The sequence below is a fragment of the Mustela nivalis genome (assembly GCF_964662115.1).
Source record: "Mustela nivalis genome assembly, chromosome: 2".
Taxonomy (NCBI): domain Eukaryota; kingdom Metazoa; phylum Chordata; class Mammalia; order Carnivora; family Mustelidae; genus Mustela; species Mustela nivalis.
Window position 1 is genome coordinate 35,504,024 of NC_139021.1, and position 17,136 is coordinate 35,521,159.

Genomic DNA, 17,136 nt, shown 5'->3' on the forward strand with positions numbered 1-17,136 from the left:
AACAGTTGTAGGGGTTTTTTTGTTTGTTTAATTGCTTAGAACACTAGTTCTAAGAAGAGCAGTAATTAACTTTTCTCTTTTTTAGAGAGGTAGGGGCAGAAGGCGAGGGAGAGAGAATCCTAAGCAGGCTCCATGTTGGGCTTGATCTTAAAACTCTGAGATCATGACCTGAGCTAAAGTCACCCACATGCTCCAGTAATTAACTTTTTTTAAAGTCCTGCGAATGTGTATCTACTGCCTAATACTGGTATTCTAAAATGCTTGCTTGCTGAAAAACCAATTTTGTGCATAGGAATGTTTCCTCACAATTTTAAAAGATCATGATCACAGCATAACTGTAGAGCAGTGTGAACTAGTTATTAAAAATATAATAATTCTGAGATGATCGCAGGAGTTGTTTTTGTATTGACATTGACTAATGGTTAGTGTGGTGTTCTTTGAGAAGATTTTTTATCTTTGAGATCCTCATTCAGTCAAGGTTGCTACAGCTTAATATTTCAGAGCATACATTGGATATTAAAGGTCTGGCTTGAGGAGTGAAGAGGAAGTGCAGATTGTCAATACGTTTTGGCACATTTTATTTTCCAGGGATTGTAGATCAGTCACAACAAGCATACCAAGAAGCTTTTGAAATCAGCAAAAAGGAAATGCAACCAACACATCCTATCAGATTGGGTCTGGCCCTTAACTTCTCTGTGTTCTATTACGAAATTCTGAACTCCCCGGAGAAAGCTTGCTCTCTTGCAAAGACAGTACGTATTTTACCTGTTTTCTGGAAATTTAGTAATCCTTATTATTTGAGCACTGACATGTCCTTTTTTGTATCATAGGCTTTTGATGAAGCCATTGCTGAACTTGATACATTAAGTGAAGAGTCATACAAAGACAGCACGCTAATAATGCAATTACTGAGAGACAACTTGACAGTAAGTATATAACAGCATCATGAATGGCCAGTGTGGTTGAAATTACGTTCTTTTATAGATTATTACTAAGAATATTTCTGGACTCTGTTGAATATGAAATTGTATTTGCTATTAAAACTATGAAGGAAAACCGCCTTATAGAAACTGAAATACTAGATCAGGGACCAAAAATGTGTTCTTTAATTAGTTGCATATCTATTGTTAGAGTTTTAGTTCTCAAAATAATTTCGTAAGCTATGGTTTTGGACTTCCAATCACATAGGTTGTTTCATTTTCCATTTCAATTTGGTTATTTCCATTTGTTCCATTTTAGTCACAGAATAGTTTTTATTATCAAAACTGTGCAAGTTCTCTTCATGTTTAATTTCCATTAAAAATGGTTTTCTTGGGGCATGTGGGTGGCTCAGTCAGTTAAGCATATGCCTTTGGCTCATTCAGGTTGTGATCCTGGGGTCAAGTCCATGTCACGTTCCTTCTCAGCAGATAGCCTGCTTCTCCTCCCATTTCTCCCAGTTCATGCTCTCTGTCTCTTGCTTATTTTCTGTCTCAAATAAATAAAATCTTTTTTTAAAAAGTGATTTTCTGGATCATAAAGTTGCTTCCATATTTAGATAGCTGTAGTACTCCCATCAGTAACTTCAGTTACAAGATTTCAGATACTCTGTGGAATTCAATTGGAAATGTTTTGCCTAGTTATTAGCCTCTTAGTAAAAAAAAAAAGGCTTGTTATGGAATCTCATGCTTATCCTTAACATTCTCCAGACCAAGAAAAAGAACCACAATGCCATTAACACACAGAAAAATTTGACAGTAATTCTTAATAATGTACATCTAAATAGTACTCAGACCCCAGTTTTTTTTAATTGTCTATTTTTTTTTTAAGGGTTTTTTTGGGGGGGGGGGTGCCGTGCCTGGTTGGCTCAGTGGGTTAAAGCTTCTGCCTTCGGCTCAGGTCATGATCCCAGAGTCCTGGGATTGAGCCCTGCATCAGGCTCTACTCATCCGGGAGCCTGCTTCCCCCTCTGTCTCTGCCTGCCTTTCTGCCTACTTGTGATCTCTCTTTGTCAAAAAAATAAAATCTTAAAAAAAATTTTTTTAAGTTTGTTTATATGAATTGAGATCCAAATAAAGTCTACACCCTGTATCTCTTTAGTCCCATAGCTTTTCCCATTCTCCTTCAGATAAATAATTGAAGTTTTGAGCCTTAGGTGTAAAAATTATCAAGTGCCTGCTATGCCAGGTAATGAGCTAGGAGTGAAGACTTGCAGTGTAGAGCTTGAGAACTATAAATCATTTTATACATTTTGCTTCCAGCTTTATTCTAACTCACTGCCAATTTTCTGAACCAGGTCTGTATTCTAGTGTTGAGTTATCATCAGAGTTTTTTGAACCACATTGTGTACTTGGTTATTATTAAACACCTAAAATTATTTTAGGATGTGTAACTGGAGGCTACTTAAAACCTTGGGGGATTTTTATTTTAGTCAAGAGAGTAACCTGTAGTTTCTTAAAGAATGAATTTTTATGTCGAATGAAAGAAGCACTTCACTTTGTTAGCTGTTTTTAATATAAAGAATTTTCATATTTTCTGGTTTGAAGTGATGAGATAGTTGTCATTCCTAAAAGGTAGAAATTATTAACACTGTCATCATTTTCTGAGAGGGCCTGACCTGAAATAAATACTTACAGCTGATTTTGGTTAGTATAGCATGAAAAAGCATACTTGCAACAGCTGAGTGAAAAGAAAACCAAGATTGCATTCTGATTCTATCACTAGTTACTGTGTGTCTTCTCTAAGCCTTGGTAATATCACCTGTTATTATAGGTGGATTGGATCATTTATCTGTTTGGTTTTTACTTAAAGATTTTATTTATTTATTTGACAGACAGATATCACAAGTAGGCAGAGAGGCAGGGAGAAAGAGAAGGAGACGCAGGCTCCCTGTTGAGCAGAGAGCCCGATGCAGGGTTCAATCCCAGGACCCTGAGACCATGACCTGAGCCGAAGGCAGCGGCTTAACCCACTGAGCCACTCAGGTGCCCTGGATCATTTATCTGTTAAGAAATTTTGTCATAACTACCTAGTATTTGAGATTGAATCTGGTTGACTAATACTGCTAACATACAACTCTAGTAGAAAAATGTGTCAAGTATTTTCAGGTATTTATGGAAAATTCAAGAATTCTTGAAGGTTAAAACTGGGAAGAGATGTTAAAAAGTTTCATTTTACAAAACCCCTGTTTAACAGGAACACACAGACTTGCAAAGGTCATTTAGCTTAAATGTATGACCTTGGATGAAGTCTCTCTTCCAGGGCAGAGATCTCTTTGGTTAATAAATAAAGCTAATGGGTGATTTGGGAGTTAGAAAAATATTACTGCGGGTTTTTTTTTCCCCCTTCATTTTTCATTATATAAGCAGTAGCCCTTTTATAATTACATCTGAAAGTCATTAATGGACTGTGTTAAAAGACTTGTAAAAAAATTCTAATTTTTGAAGAAACTGAAATAATTTTGAGGGGTTTTCTTTGGTTTTTTTTACTGCCAATAAATTAACATTAGTGAAAAAAATTAATAGAATCTGTAGTCTTACCACTGTTGGACAATTCAGTTTTTACCTCTTATAAGATGGGGTTCTGACCATTCTGTTTTCTGTTCATCTGTCCAGTTTCACAAAGGTATTATGTTTTCCTAAGCTAAAAACATTAGAAAAGCTAAATTTGTAATTTAATTCAGGATTGATATCCTCACTCCTGAATTTCATGGAATGTGAGATTGTCTTTGGAGTAGGAATCTTAATGTTTTATGAAAGGAAAGTAGTCATCTTGAGCTTGAACTTGGGTTGAATTAAGAAGATTCTAGTTTGGATACACTAAACTTATACATTGATCTCTCGTGTTGGGGCTATTCAGAGCAGTTTGATATTCCCATAACTTATTAATACTTAGTATTGTGTAGCACTTTGGTATTTTTTATTTTGCTTTCTTTTCTATGGTAACCAAGTTTCTTGTATCAGACTTGGTTGAAAACAACTTGTTTTGTACTTAACAGTGTTTACCACACAAAGGTTAGGGAGAAAATGAGGGTGTTCTGTATCTTGAAGCTGTCTTTATTGCAGTGATCTTTTAAAGAAAGCTTTCAGCAAAAGCTGTGTTTACATTCTGGTACCATGACAAATTAAGATTTTTTTCAAACTGAAACATGCTGAAAAATCTTTCCTTCTTTTACCAGTTGTGGACATCGGACACCCAAGGAGACGAAGCTGAAGCAGGAGAAGGAGGGGAAAATTAACCGGCCTTCCAACTTTTTGTCTGCCTCATTCTAAATTTACACAGTAGACCATTTGTCATCCATGCTGTCCCACAAATAGTTTTTTGTTTACGATTTATGACAGGTTTATGTTACTTCTATTTGAATTTCTATATTTCCCATGTGGTTTTTATGTTGAATATTAGGGGAGTAGAGCCAGTTAACATTTAGGGAATTATCTGTTTTCATCTTGAGGTGGCCAATATGGGGATGTGGAATTTTTATACTAGTTATAAATGTTTGGCATAGTACTTTTGGTACATTGTGGCTTCACAAGGGCCAGTGTTAAAACTGCTTCCATGTCTAAGCAAAGAAAACTGCCTACATATTGGTTTGTCCTGGTAGGGAATAAAAGGGATACTTGGTTCCAGATACAGGTGTAGTTTTTGTGGGTACTTTAAGGTTTGGAGCACTTACGAGGCTGTAGTAGAAATGGGTATTCTGTAGATACCGTGTATGGAACCATGAGAATCTGTGGAATACTCAACTCTCAGTGTGCACACCTTTGATTACAGTTGCAGAAGTGTTCCTTTAGTTGTGACCCAATTTACTCTGGATAAGGGCAGAAACGGTTCACATTCCATTATTTGTAAAGTTACCTGCTGTTTGCTTTCATTATTTTTGCTACACTCCTTTTATTTGTATTTAAATGTTTTAGGCAACCTAAGAACAAATGTACAAGTAAAGATGCAGTAAAAATGAATTGCTTGATATCCATTACTTTATGTGTATCAAGCACAGCAGCAAAATAAAAATCCCATGTATTTAACTTTTCTTTTTCTTTCTTTTTCTTTTTCTTTTTTTTTTTTTTTTTTTAGGGTTTTTGGTTTGGTTTGGGGTTTTTTTTTTTTGTTTGGGTGGTTTTTTTAATTTTGTTTTTGTTTTGGGGTTTTTTGTTTTGGGGTATTTTTTGGTTTTGCTTTTGTGATTTTTTTTTTTTTTTTGATACTTGCCTAATAACATGCATGTGCTGTAAAAAATAGTTAACAGGGAAATAACTTCAGATGATGGCTAGCTTTGTTTAATGTCTTATGAAATTTTCATGAACAATCCAAGCATAATTGTTAAGAACACGTGTATTAAGTTCATGTAAGTGGAATAAAAGTTTTATGAATGGACTTTTCAACTACTTTCTCTACAGCTTTTCATGTAAATTAGTCTTCTGGTTCTGAAACTTCTCTAAAGGAAATTGTACATTTTTGGAAATTTATTCCTTATTCCCTCTTGGCAGCTAATGGGCTTTTACCAAGTTTAAATACAAAGTTTATCGTAACAAAATACTACTAATATAACTACTACTGTTCCCAACCATGTCCCTTATTCTTCCTCTCCTCTAAAAAAAAAAAATAGTTTTGTTTTTGTCTTTTTTTTGTTTGTTTGTTTTTTTCAGAGATGGGATTGATTGGAAAAAAGTAGTATGTTCCATTTAAAGTTTTGGTATATGGCATTTTCTAACTTAGGAAGCCACAGTGTTCTTGACCCATCATGATATTGGGTAGCATTAACTAAGTTTTGTGCTTCCAAATCACTTTTGTTTTTAAGAATTTCTTGATATTGTTATAGCCTGCCTTCAATTTTGATCCTTTATTCTATTTGTCAGGTGCACAGGATTACCTTTTTTAGCCTTCTGTCTTGTCACCAACCATTCCTACTTGGTGGCCGTGTGTACTTGGAAAAAAGGCCGCATGATCTTTCTGGCTCCACTCAATGTCTAAGGATACCTTGCTTCCTTTGCTTGCATCCCACAAACTATTTCCCTCATCCTATTTACTGCAGCAAATCTCTCCTTAGTTGATGAGATTGTGTTTATCTCCTTGTAAACCCTACCTACCTGAATGGTCTGTCATTGTCTGCCTTTAAAATCCTTCCTCTTCCTCTCTTTAAATAATGATGGGGCTAAGTTACACCCAAAGCTCACCCCCAAACTATTTCCTCAGTACCTTGCAGAAAACACCAAACAAAAATACCATTTTAAAAGAGGTGTATTTTTTTTTTCTTTTAGAATGTAAGCTCCTCAAGAGCAGGGACATTGTTTTCTGTATGTTCTATTGTGCCTAGTACACTGTAAATGCTCAATAAATATTGATGATGGGAGGCAGTGAGTCTTGATGATAAGGGTGAGAAACGGAAATCCCAAATAACTGTTTTGTTGCTTGTTTTATTATGACCTCAGATTAAATTGGGAAATATCAGGCCTTTGGCACAGTTGTCCCCCAGATACTACATTCAAATAAAAGTGCAATGGAGGCCTTGGGGTCTTTCTTTTAAGGAGAAAAAAATCTCTTAATGCATTAGGGCAAAATAATCCTCTTGGCTCTTTTTTTACTCATTTCTACTGACCCCCAGGCCAAGGACATGAAGTAATCATTTATACCTAAGGCGCATTAAGCTAAACTTGAGGAGATGGATCTCATTCAAGTATAAATTATAAATAAAATCTAAAGCTTGTCATATTTGCCTATTTATGTGCATTAGTCTTCTAGTTTGATTCTGAAATAAATTGTGATAATACTTCATTAATATTAGCTGTTAATGTTTCTACGTACTAGTGCCCAATAGACTGAAGGAAGATTCTTGCCTTGGGATTTGAATAATAAATTTTTATAACATTTCTTTAATTGTCCCAAATCCAGGCTTCATGTCTGTTTTTGTCAATATAATGATATTTCCAGGAATTTGGAGAATATAATAATGTATTTTCTGTGTGTGGAGTACCGGGATTGTTTAAAAAAAAAAAAAAATGATGTCCGCTTCACAGTTGTCCTTTGAGAGAGGAGCCACCGTTGAGGTCAGTTGAAAGTATGGACTTGGCTGCAGCTCTGACTTACGGTCCTAGCTTTTCCATTTAATTGTTTTGCTACTACTTCACACCATAAAGATCCTAGATATGGGTCGGGGGGATGGGGGAGTATAAGAGAATTAAAAAGAATGCCAAGTAGTTTAACTTAAAAATTTTTTTTCTTCCTGTCTTCCCTACAAAATGGTCAGTAATCCTGCCATGGCCCAAAACACATTTGGAACTAGTAATGGCTTATTTGTGGTTAAACCTCAGTTTGAGAGTGAAACCTTGATTGGGTAATTGAGGAACTCTGACCAACAGTGAAAAGCCATGGGTACAAATCCAAGAATTTTGTAGACTTCCCAGCAGTGGTGGTATCATTGAAACAGTTTCAAGTCTACATTAGGGGAGAATGGCACTTCATTTGGATGCAAGTACATCGTCACTGCATGAGAGCCTACAGTGTGTTAGGAACTTCCTAACTGGTGCTGTGTGCTCAGAGTCTTACCCATTCCTGCAGAGAAAGATCAAGGAACCACAAATGGCTTTATTTTCTTGTATATGGGAAAATAAGCAGTGGAATTCAAACATCTATAGTTTTAAGGTGGTCACTGAAACGGCACTTGGAAAATGGCAGGACTTGGATCTTTTTCTGAATGTGATATTAATGTCAATAAACTGCTCTTCCATTCTCTGTAGTGTGGCTTAACAGCAGTCACAGTCTTACTGGTTAATTGTAACTCCTTTTATTCTAAAGGCCTAAAAACAAAGATACTGCTGGGTCTGCATAGGTACTTTTAAGAAACTTCACAACAGGCCTCTAGGAAAAGAGTACTCTTGACAAAATGGTATTCAAGATCTCACCACAATAGATCGACTTCGAAAACTTGAAAAATAAAAGTGTTGCTGAGTACATCAAATTATAATCATGCTACTCAACCTGGATTCTTTTAAGTCCTCTTTATATATGATTGTCAACCCCCAAGTGTTTCAGAACTTGAAAGTCACTGAAATAGCAAGACTTGATAAGCTAACTTTCTGGAAGACATCTGCACCTGCTCTGTATCATTACCATAATTACTCAGTTTATGAGGATGTCATCCTGGACAAGCAAGCATATGTGTCTTTTGGATATAGAAACCAAATTGAAAGTGGATATATTTAGGCACAGCTATTACCAACCCTAGGTAATGCCAGAGATTCACTTAATAATACCTTTTTTTCTGTATTTGAGCTCATTCTATGAAATTTCTGAAAGCCCAAGCTTAACCTGTCAAATGTTCTTAATAGACTTAGTATGAATTTCCAGATAATACCTTTTTTCCATATTTGAGCTCATTCTATGAAATTTCTGAAAGCCCAAGCTTAACCTGTCAAATGTTCTTAAAAGACTTAAGTATGAATTTCCAGACCTTAGAACCCATCAGTATTTTAAGTAGGTGCTTGACTTTTTGTTTATGAACGCTGGTTTGGGCCAGCCGCTTTTCTGAATGTTCAAGAAGGGCTTCTTGGATTTATGTTTTGAGTCAAGGCTGAATGAGATCCAGACGGAGGTTCTAGCATGTGCAAAGGCATCAAGTTCAGAGAACTTGACAACTTCCATGCACTCACAAGTGAGGGACTCTGTAGAAAGAAGAAATAGGCTCCCCTGTGCTGTAATATTGAGTGTCCTTGCTGCCAAAATCTATGGGGGGGTGGAAAACAATATTTGGCAAAATGTAGTGTGACATTAAATTTTGAGTCAAAAAAGGCTATTTCTAAAACAACTATTGATCTGCAAGACAAGTACGTGGTTCTGCTCAGCAGATGATTCCCAAAGCAAGGAAATTAAGGATAAAGTTTACCTGTCCTAACAGGTTCTTCATGTTAATAACTGATGCAGTTTGGAAGCAGGTACCATATAACTTCAACTGTGTCAAGAGAAGAAAGTAACCAGTGTTTTTTTTGTGCTTTAAGAAAATGCTATTTGCACTTCTAAATCATGCCATGCACAAAAATCAAATCCAGAAGAATGAGTTAAAAACTTCAGATGTTCAGAAGATGTAGGTGATCGGATCTCTCCTATGTGATGTGAGATGTGAGAAAACATCTCTCAAAATGAGCATAGCCTAACTAGGAAAATTATATGTAAACTCAGACTCCATATATAAACCTCAATATAAATTCAACTACATAAAAAAATTAGATAACTGGGAGTAGAAAAGTACATAACTTTAAAAATTGGTATACATACATAAATAGGAAAGTGGGCAAAGGTTTTGAACAGGCATTTTTGGGGAGGAGGAAATATATGGCCAGTAGATAAGTGAAGAGGGGTTTAACCAGGGAAATGCAAGCCAGGACCACAGATACCACCATTTTACCCCCACATAATACTGTTTGAAAGTCTGGTCTTACCCAAATGTTGGGAGATGTGGTTTGAGACCTCCCAGTACTGATGGGAGTTTAATTACTACATCCCTTTGGAAAATAATTTGGCATTATCTCATAAAGTTGACATTCACATCCCTATAGTTGAGCAATTCTCTCCTGGATATATTTCCTGGAACACTTGCCATGGTACACCAGGAAATTTACAGCTGTTCTATTTAAGCAAAAAATGAAACAATCCAAATGTCCACTGAAAGAACAGATAGTTATTTTACCCAATGACATAATCTTCATTAGTGAAAATGAATCAATATTTAGTGAAAATACAGTATGATATCCTTATTAGGTTAAAAAATGAACAAGAAGCTTAAGCATACATATACATGATAAAACCTCTTTCCCATGGATATTTCTGAGAAAATTTAGAACAGAGTTTACCTATGGAGAAGCAGGAAGACAAGCTAGGGCAGGATGACATCAGTAAATGTAGTTTTTAGGTAATGTGACCATTGTGGGAATGGGATGGTGAGTTCACAAATACTTGTTAGAAAGCAATCCTTTCAAGCACAGGGATAATACAAGGATTATGTTTAATCCAGCTCTGGGCACTAGAGATCACAAAGGAAAGGAACTAAAGGGGAACAGTACAGTGGGCCAATAAATTCAGTAGTCAAAGGCTTGCTTGATGGTAATAAGATCAGGAGAGAAAATATGAAAAGCAGTCACCAAGTTTGGTAAAACAAGATGGTTAATTGCTGTCCTATTCATTACACCCTAAAATTGTCCTACTGCCCCTTCCATTTGACTCTGGAGAAGCAGGGAGCAAGACCTGGAGATTTGGTCAGAGGAGGACAGCCAGGAAGGCTTTATCAGGAAACACTGAAGTGAAAAAAGTACAGGTCTCCAAAGTGAAGGAGCAGGGAGTCTGAGAACTTCGGGTAGCACGTAGCCTATCTTTGTAGGGCCTAAAGAATTTTATGTTCAGCAGCCAAAACACGTCAGGGAATTCAGACTGAAGATTCCGTGCTTCTCAACCTTTGGAGGAAAACCTTTAGAGGAAATGCACTGCATTCAGTCCTGAATCGCTGAGATAACTATCCCACCTCCTGAATAACCAAGTGAAGATTCTCACTATTTTTTCTCCCATTCCTCTGTGATTCTTCAAGAGTTTAACTGGTTTCTGTAGGAGAAGTCTACTGATGATGAGAGTTGAAAGTACAGAATCTATTCATAATCCTTAAATAGTACTAGATAAAATATAAATATGGTTGTTGGGTTTTTTTTTTCTTTCCCAGGATTTGCAAGGGAGCTGCTCAGAAAGTCATTTTTATAGACCTTAGTCCACTCTTAGAGAACTTTATAAGGTGTCAAAGTTGAGCCCAAAAATTTAGAAGTGGAAGAATTTGGAGAAAGCTTTGGAGTACTGGGCTTTGGAGTTCCTCTGCACCATCACCTGACTGCTCAGTGAAGGAGGGGACAGCGTTCCAATGCGGACACTTCACAGACTATTCCAGAATCTAACCTATGTGGCCCAGAGTGACATTAGTTAGGCTCATTGGATATTCTCCAGTCAAAAGCCATTGTCTAGCTTACTTTGCTGACCGCAGAGCAGGGAGAATTAACTCCATTAGAAATGGCCTGCCCTCTCCAGGTTTGTGGAGGCAAAGAATGTAGACATGTTTCTAGCCGGCAAGGGGCAAGACCAGAAACTTGGCTTCAAAGGGCTGCCTGGACACTGGAGTCTACGGGGCAGTCAAGCAGCAGCTGGCAGAGAGAGAATTGGTGACTGGCCTCTAAGGATCAGGGAGTAACTAAGAAAGTTGCTTTTAACATCTGTCCGGGGATGGCAGAGAGAACAATGGCCCAGTTCCCTTCCAGTCGAGTTAGACCTTTCCAGCCCCCACAGATGCAACTCGGGCGGAGCCATGCCGTCAGCCACTGAAGAAGGTGAGGCAGTGGAGAAGGAGGCTGACCACAGGCACCCAGCCCTGGACCACGGAGAGGAGAGGTTGTCACAGGAAGCTCTGCTCACTTGTCAACAATCTCAGCTCCCAGTGGAAAGTGACCGCAGCCGGTCCACAGGTGATAAACTGAAAGAGTAACACACTGGGAACTCGAGTGAAAGAGCCTCCTGAGAGAAATCGTAACACAGAGACGTCTGATAGGATGAAGAGCCTGAAAGAAAGAATGAAAGCCAAAATGAAAAAAATAAGACACTGAAAAACAAAACCAAAAACAAGGTGACACTAGGGAATTGAATAATCTGGCAGATAATCCAATTTAGAATTGAAACCCAGTTCTAAACTAAGAAAACATATTCCTACTCCCTATTTTGTTGGTTGGTTGGTTTTTCTTTCAAGTCGCTCTATGGCAAAGCCCTGACCATGGGGAAGTCTACCTGTCCCAGAGACATGATACAAAACAGCTTTATCCTGAGAATACAGTCTCATCATTCTCTAATTAAGAAATAAAAATTCATATTTTAAGATCTAATATAATCTGTGTGTCTTATTTTAAATAACTTGATTGCATCATACAGCAAATACTTGAGAGCAGCTTCTCTTCAAAAGAAGGCTGTTCAATGTTGTGGAATTTCAGGTGATTTGCAGTTAAAGGCCTTCTTTGGTTGCATATTCTAAACTATGGTAGCAAACAGTAAGCTTTTTTATTTAAAAAAATTTTAGGCCTGGGGCACCTAGGTGGCTCAGTGGGCTAAAGCCTCTGTCTTGGGCTCAGGTCATGATCCCAGGTCCTGGGATTGAGCCCCACATCGGGCTCTCTGCTCAGCAGGGAGCCTGCTTCCCTGTCTCTCTGCCTACTTGTGATCTCTCTAATAAATAAATAAAATCTTTTTAAAAAAAATTTTTTTAAGCCTACAGAAAAGTTGCAGAAATAGTACAAAGAATTATATATACCATTTTATCCAGATTTTCCAAATTTAATTTAATTTTGGATAAATTTCCAAATCTATCCACATTTCCTAATATATACACCCTATTACTGTTTATATACAAGTATCTTTTCCAGAATCATTTGAGAGTAAATTGAAGCTATGAGTCCTCTTTACCTGTGTGTATTTCAGTGTTTCTTAAAAAGATAGTTTCATATAAAACTATATAATTATCAAAACCAGAAAATGTACGTTGATGGGATTCTAGTATCTAATCTACAGACCTTATCCAACCCGGGGATTGTCCTACTAGTGCCGTTTGTGGCAGAAGAAAGAAAACTTCCCCTGGGTCTAAGGTCTAGTCCAGGATCTTCGGCTGCATGTAGTTGCAGTGTCTCCTCTGTCTCCATTAATCTGGAACAATTTCTCAGTTTTGACTTTCATTAATTTGTAGACTCTGTAGAATGTCCCTTTGTTTTGTTTTGTTTTATCCTGATGTCTTCCCATTAGATTCGGGTTATGCCCATCTTCCAGGAATTCTCCTGACATGATGTCACATCCTTAGGCCCTTGTAAAAGGAGGCACATAACATTTCTTTGTCCTGTAACTGATGCTACTAAAAAAAAAAAAAACAGCTGCTCAAGAAAATGGAGGACATTGGGGCACCTGGTTGACTCAGTTCGTTGAGCAAGTGCCTTCCGCTCAGGTCATGATCCTGGACTCCTGGGATCGAGTCCCACATTAGGCTCCCTGCTCTGCAGGGAGTCTTGCTTCTCCCTCTGACCTCTCCCCTCTCGTCCTCTCTCTCTCAGATAAATAAATAAAATCTTAAAAAAAAAAAAAGGAGGACACATTAGGCAACATTTTCATTGGTTTAAAATTATACAAGTAACACACACTGCTAAACCACCACACTCCCCTTGTTAACAGACTTCTTCCACCAGCAGCAACTATCCTGTTCTCCAGCAGGAACTCCTGATGGCAAAAACCGTCCTTAGCCAGAACCTGCGCGCACAAGACGACACGGGGATGAAGTATCCTGTGCCTACTGCGGGGAGGCATTCTGGAGACCCTCCAGCCAAATCCTATACGTACTACAGACTGCTGTCAAAGCTTCTAGAGAGCAGCCACTGCCCTCCTGATCATTCTGCTCTCAGCTCTCCGCATACAACCTGGCCCAGAACAGATAAAACTAGCAAATGTGTGTACATAAGCCCTGACTCCCTTCTAACACCTGTGCTAACAAAGATTTCCCTTTCTGAATTTGTAAATAGCTCACATAGTGACTTACTCAGAATAGGTGCTAAAAAAAAAAAAAAAAAAAAAGTTGGATTAGAGAGAAGGAATCTCATATGTGGTAATCTGTTCCCAAAACCTTATTTCCAGAATCAAGTTTGCTTTGTATTCTAACAGCTACTTCGTTTTTAATATTTAAAAAAAAAAAGTCATAGAGATATTGATAACGGTAGCATCCCTTTGAGTTACTGGTTAATTGGGAGAGGACTTCAGAGATAAATGCACTTGGCTTCTAGTCCAAGGTCAGTTTTACTGTACATGTCCGTCCTCGGGATTGGTGGGGGCTGTTCTTGTTCACATGGAGGCATGGAATTGTGGCCTTTTCTGCTCCCTGACCTCCACCAGCATCTGTTTTGCTCTTTTAAACCTACAACCAGCGTGTTATATCTACCTTCATGTGCTTGCAGTAGCTCTGACGCTCATTTGTGGGCGCAGGATTCTGTTGGGACTCAGTCCTCTTTGAGAATGTGGAACTCATCTCTAGGTATGACTGGGTCAGGCTGGGACCAGAGCCACATTTACCTGGTGACACGCAGAAATACAAATGAAATTTCTAGGGCCCGTGTATGTGTTGGGGGGGGGGGTGGGTGGGTGCGTGTGTATGTGAGACAGAGACAGACAGAGGAAGGAGAAGCTAGACCCAGCAGAAGTTTGCCAGCTCTGATTTGGAAAAAGCAGCTTCATGTGTGGAGAGAAGCAATATCCAACTGTTCCCACACCGGCAATGAGTCTTAGAGTCTTAAGGAATAAACACTCTAGAACGGTGGTTCCTAAACTTGGCTGCCCATTAGAATCACCCTAGTAAACACCCAAGACCTACTCCTTATCAGTATCTGGGGTAGGACCTACGTATCATTCTTTTGAGCTTCCATGTGTATAAAGCATACATGAGTCAAAGAGCCTTTGGAAAGAATCTTACTCTCTGGTGTTGAACATTCGTCCTGGGCCACTGGGAAGATCAGGCCTCAGCCCACCTCCCACCGCTTGCTTGTGCTTCCTCGCTTCTGAGCTCAGTCTCCTCATCTGTTAAAATCCCAGAGGAGGAAGGGGATTTGTAAGAAGCTGGGATCTCGAAGTCATGGCTTGGAGGGGCTCAGGCAGCTGATGGCTTCCGGTATCGCTGTTTGGAGCCTCTGCTGTCCTTCAGGTGTAGGAGCTGAAGACATAAATAAAAAGAGAAAAAAAGTCATTGCTTCTTCATGTCATCTCTCTAGAACTGCAGAGTGAGATGTTTTCCACATCAAAGACTCTTAGGCTGGAAGAAAGAGAAAAACAACCCACTGTGGATTTATCCTCCAAAATCCAGAGGAACTAGTGTTAGATTTCCATGACAAAAATGGAACAGGGAAAAAGTCCCAAAGGCCCTTCACACCTTCTCACATTTAACACACCTGCCTTGTGAGAAAGCGAACAGGTGCCTCTTACACCAGCACAATTAGCAATCCCACAAATCAAATTCCTTCTAAGCCCTCACAACAGACTTTAAAAATTCAGGATGACCGGATGTGCCTGTGCTTGCTGGTCCTTTCACATCAGTATTACTTGTAGTAATCTTTTACACTTGAGAGGGGCTTTGAAATTTGAAACCATTTTGACAATCAGGAACTTCTCACTACCACCTTATGAGCCTAATGGGGCTGATAACAGTTTCCCCATCTTGACACTGAAAAAAACACCTGTTTAGATAATTAGCTGGCTTGTTCCAAACCAGATATCCCCGCTGGCCTGGCTGAGCAGCGCTGGAGTCTGCGTTTGAAGGGAGAGAGCAGGTGAAGGGGAACAGATGACGGGACAGTCCGGGAGGGGAATGTGGGAGGCATATCTGGAGAAACCAGGGTTCCTGCATGGAAGCAGAGGGCTGGCAATGGACATGGAGAGGCAGGCTGGGACCCCAGAAGATGTGTAGGGCATTGGACTTTCCAATGGGGAGTCACAAATATCCCTTGAGCTCCAAGGAGCATTTTCTGGAACTTTCAGGGCAGAAATACAGCTGTTTATTTCAGGGGTCGTGAGCTGCTTCCACTACCTTCTGCCTCCATGCACAAGCTGAGAAGCCCAAGGGGGCCCGTGCCCCCAGATTTATATCTGTGATAGAGAACTCCTAAAATGAGACTGGAGAGGATGCGACCTCTGGTTGACCCGTGAGCGGGACCCCCACCATCAGAGGCTCCTCACCCCCTCCCATGACCTTGCAATGTGAGCTCCTCCTGCCTGTCCTGCTCCCAGAGGCTGCTGCACGGACATGGCCTTAAGATAGCGCTGTGATGGTAAGAACACCCACAGATAACCCTGACTGAACTCAGATAAGTCCTCTAGATGGATGTTGAAGATCTGGCTGGTGCAGAGGTTTACTCATTGGCCCCTACCCAAGACAAGCCTAAGGAAAGTTCCACTGCTTATCAGACCTGCCATGGCCCCATCTGCGGAGGCCGGCCTCCTCTCCTGCGTCTCTCTACCATCCATGCGTCCAGTGGGGGGGGGCCAGGGTCCCAGTATCCCCGGGAAGCTCTGTCTGTTATTTCATTGTGGAGTCCCCACGGGACACACATTTTGTTAGGCTGGGGAAGGCATACCCAGTGTGGTTTCCCCACGATGGTTTATGTAAAAGGAACATCTGCAGACTAATCCACTGTCTTAATCTAGGGCTCCAGTGACTTTCACCTACACAAGTCAAGACTTAGTTACAGCTCCTTAAGGGAGCAATCACTATGCAGTTTCTCTTTCTTCTTTGTTAGACACTCGCTTCTAATTTCCTGCACACTCTCTTGGGGATCCTCAGAAGGGAATTAACTTCCTTTATCTTCTATTGCTTAAGATTAACTGTAGAACTCCGGGAAGCAAGAGATTCCCCCCGCCCTGACCCCACAAAATACACTTTGAGGCCACAGAGGAAGATCACGGGCAGCCTGCAGACCTCCAGCCCTTCTCATGGTAACTCTGATCTCCCCACCTGCCCAAAGGGAGCAGCCCCTTCTTGGTTGAACGGGCAACCCCTGATCCAGTTTCCAGCCTCTCTAACACCATGTATTGTAGAAATCGTGGAACACAAACCCAAGACCAGGAAGAAGACTCAAAAGCACCTGGCAACTTCCAAGAGCTTCCCTCCCCAGAATGTGCTACCCAAACACTTTCAGAGAATATTCACGAGGATGCCTGAAGGGACCTCAGGGATCTTCAAGTTCGACCCCTTCATTTTACAAATGAGGAAACATGACCAGAGAATGGAGGTGACTGGCTCAAGGTCAAGCAGCTGGGGGACCCAGCAGAGGAAAGAACCCAAAGGTGAGATAAGGATTTCGTGAGGAGGGGAATATGGTTCCGGGTACATTCCCACTTCCAGTGGAACTATGTTGTCTGCGCAGAGAGAGCTGCTTCCCACTCACACATGAACCCTGAAGCTGCCTTCATTGGTTGGCCATATTCTTTTACTTCTAAGGAGAGAGTCACAACCTGCCCTATTTAGTAGAGTGGCAGCCACTCACCACGTGTGACTATTAAAAACTTGAAATGTGGGTATTAAGGAGGGCACAAATATTTGCATGGAGCACTGGTTGTTGTGCATAAACA

General features: G+C 39.8%; 1 protein-coding gene and 1 long non-coding RNA gene across 5 annotated transcripts in view; one reads left to right on the plus strand and one right to left on the minus strand.

The window, feature by feature from the left end:
- The window catches only part of YWHAZ (tyrosine 3-monooxygenase/tryptophan 5-monooxygenase activation protein zeta), a 32,806-nt gene extending 26,478 nt beyond the window's left edge, over positions 1 to 6,328 (plus strand). For all 4 annotated transcript variants that reach the window (XM_082722756.1, XM_082722757.1, XM_082722755.1 and 1 more), the window contains 3 exons: positions 589 to 752; positions 831 to 926; positions 4,157 to 6,328. In XM_082722756.1, coding sequence (XP_082578882.1) covers positions 589 to 752; positions 831 to 926; positions 4,157 to 4,216 — 320 coding nt within the window. In that variant the 3' untranslated portion in view covers positions 4,217 to 6,328. The remainder of the gene's footprint in view (positions 1 to 588; positions 753 to 830; positions 927 to 4,156) is intronic.
- Positions 5,005 to 13,539, minus strand: LOC309860540. Its single transcript, XR_014309434.1, has 2 exons — positions 13,206 to 13,539; positions 5,005 to 11,558 (listed from the first exon to the last, which is right to left on the minus strand). It is a non-coding gene; the product is annotated as an uncharacterized lncRNA (long non-coding RNA).
- Positions 13,540 to 17,136: the final 3,597 nt, after the last annotated feature.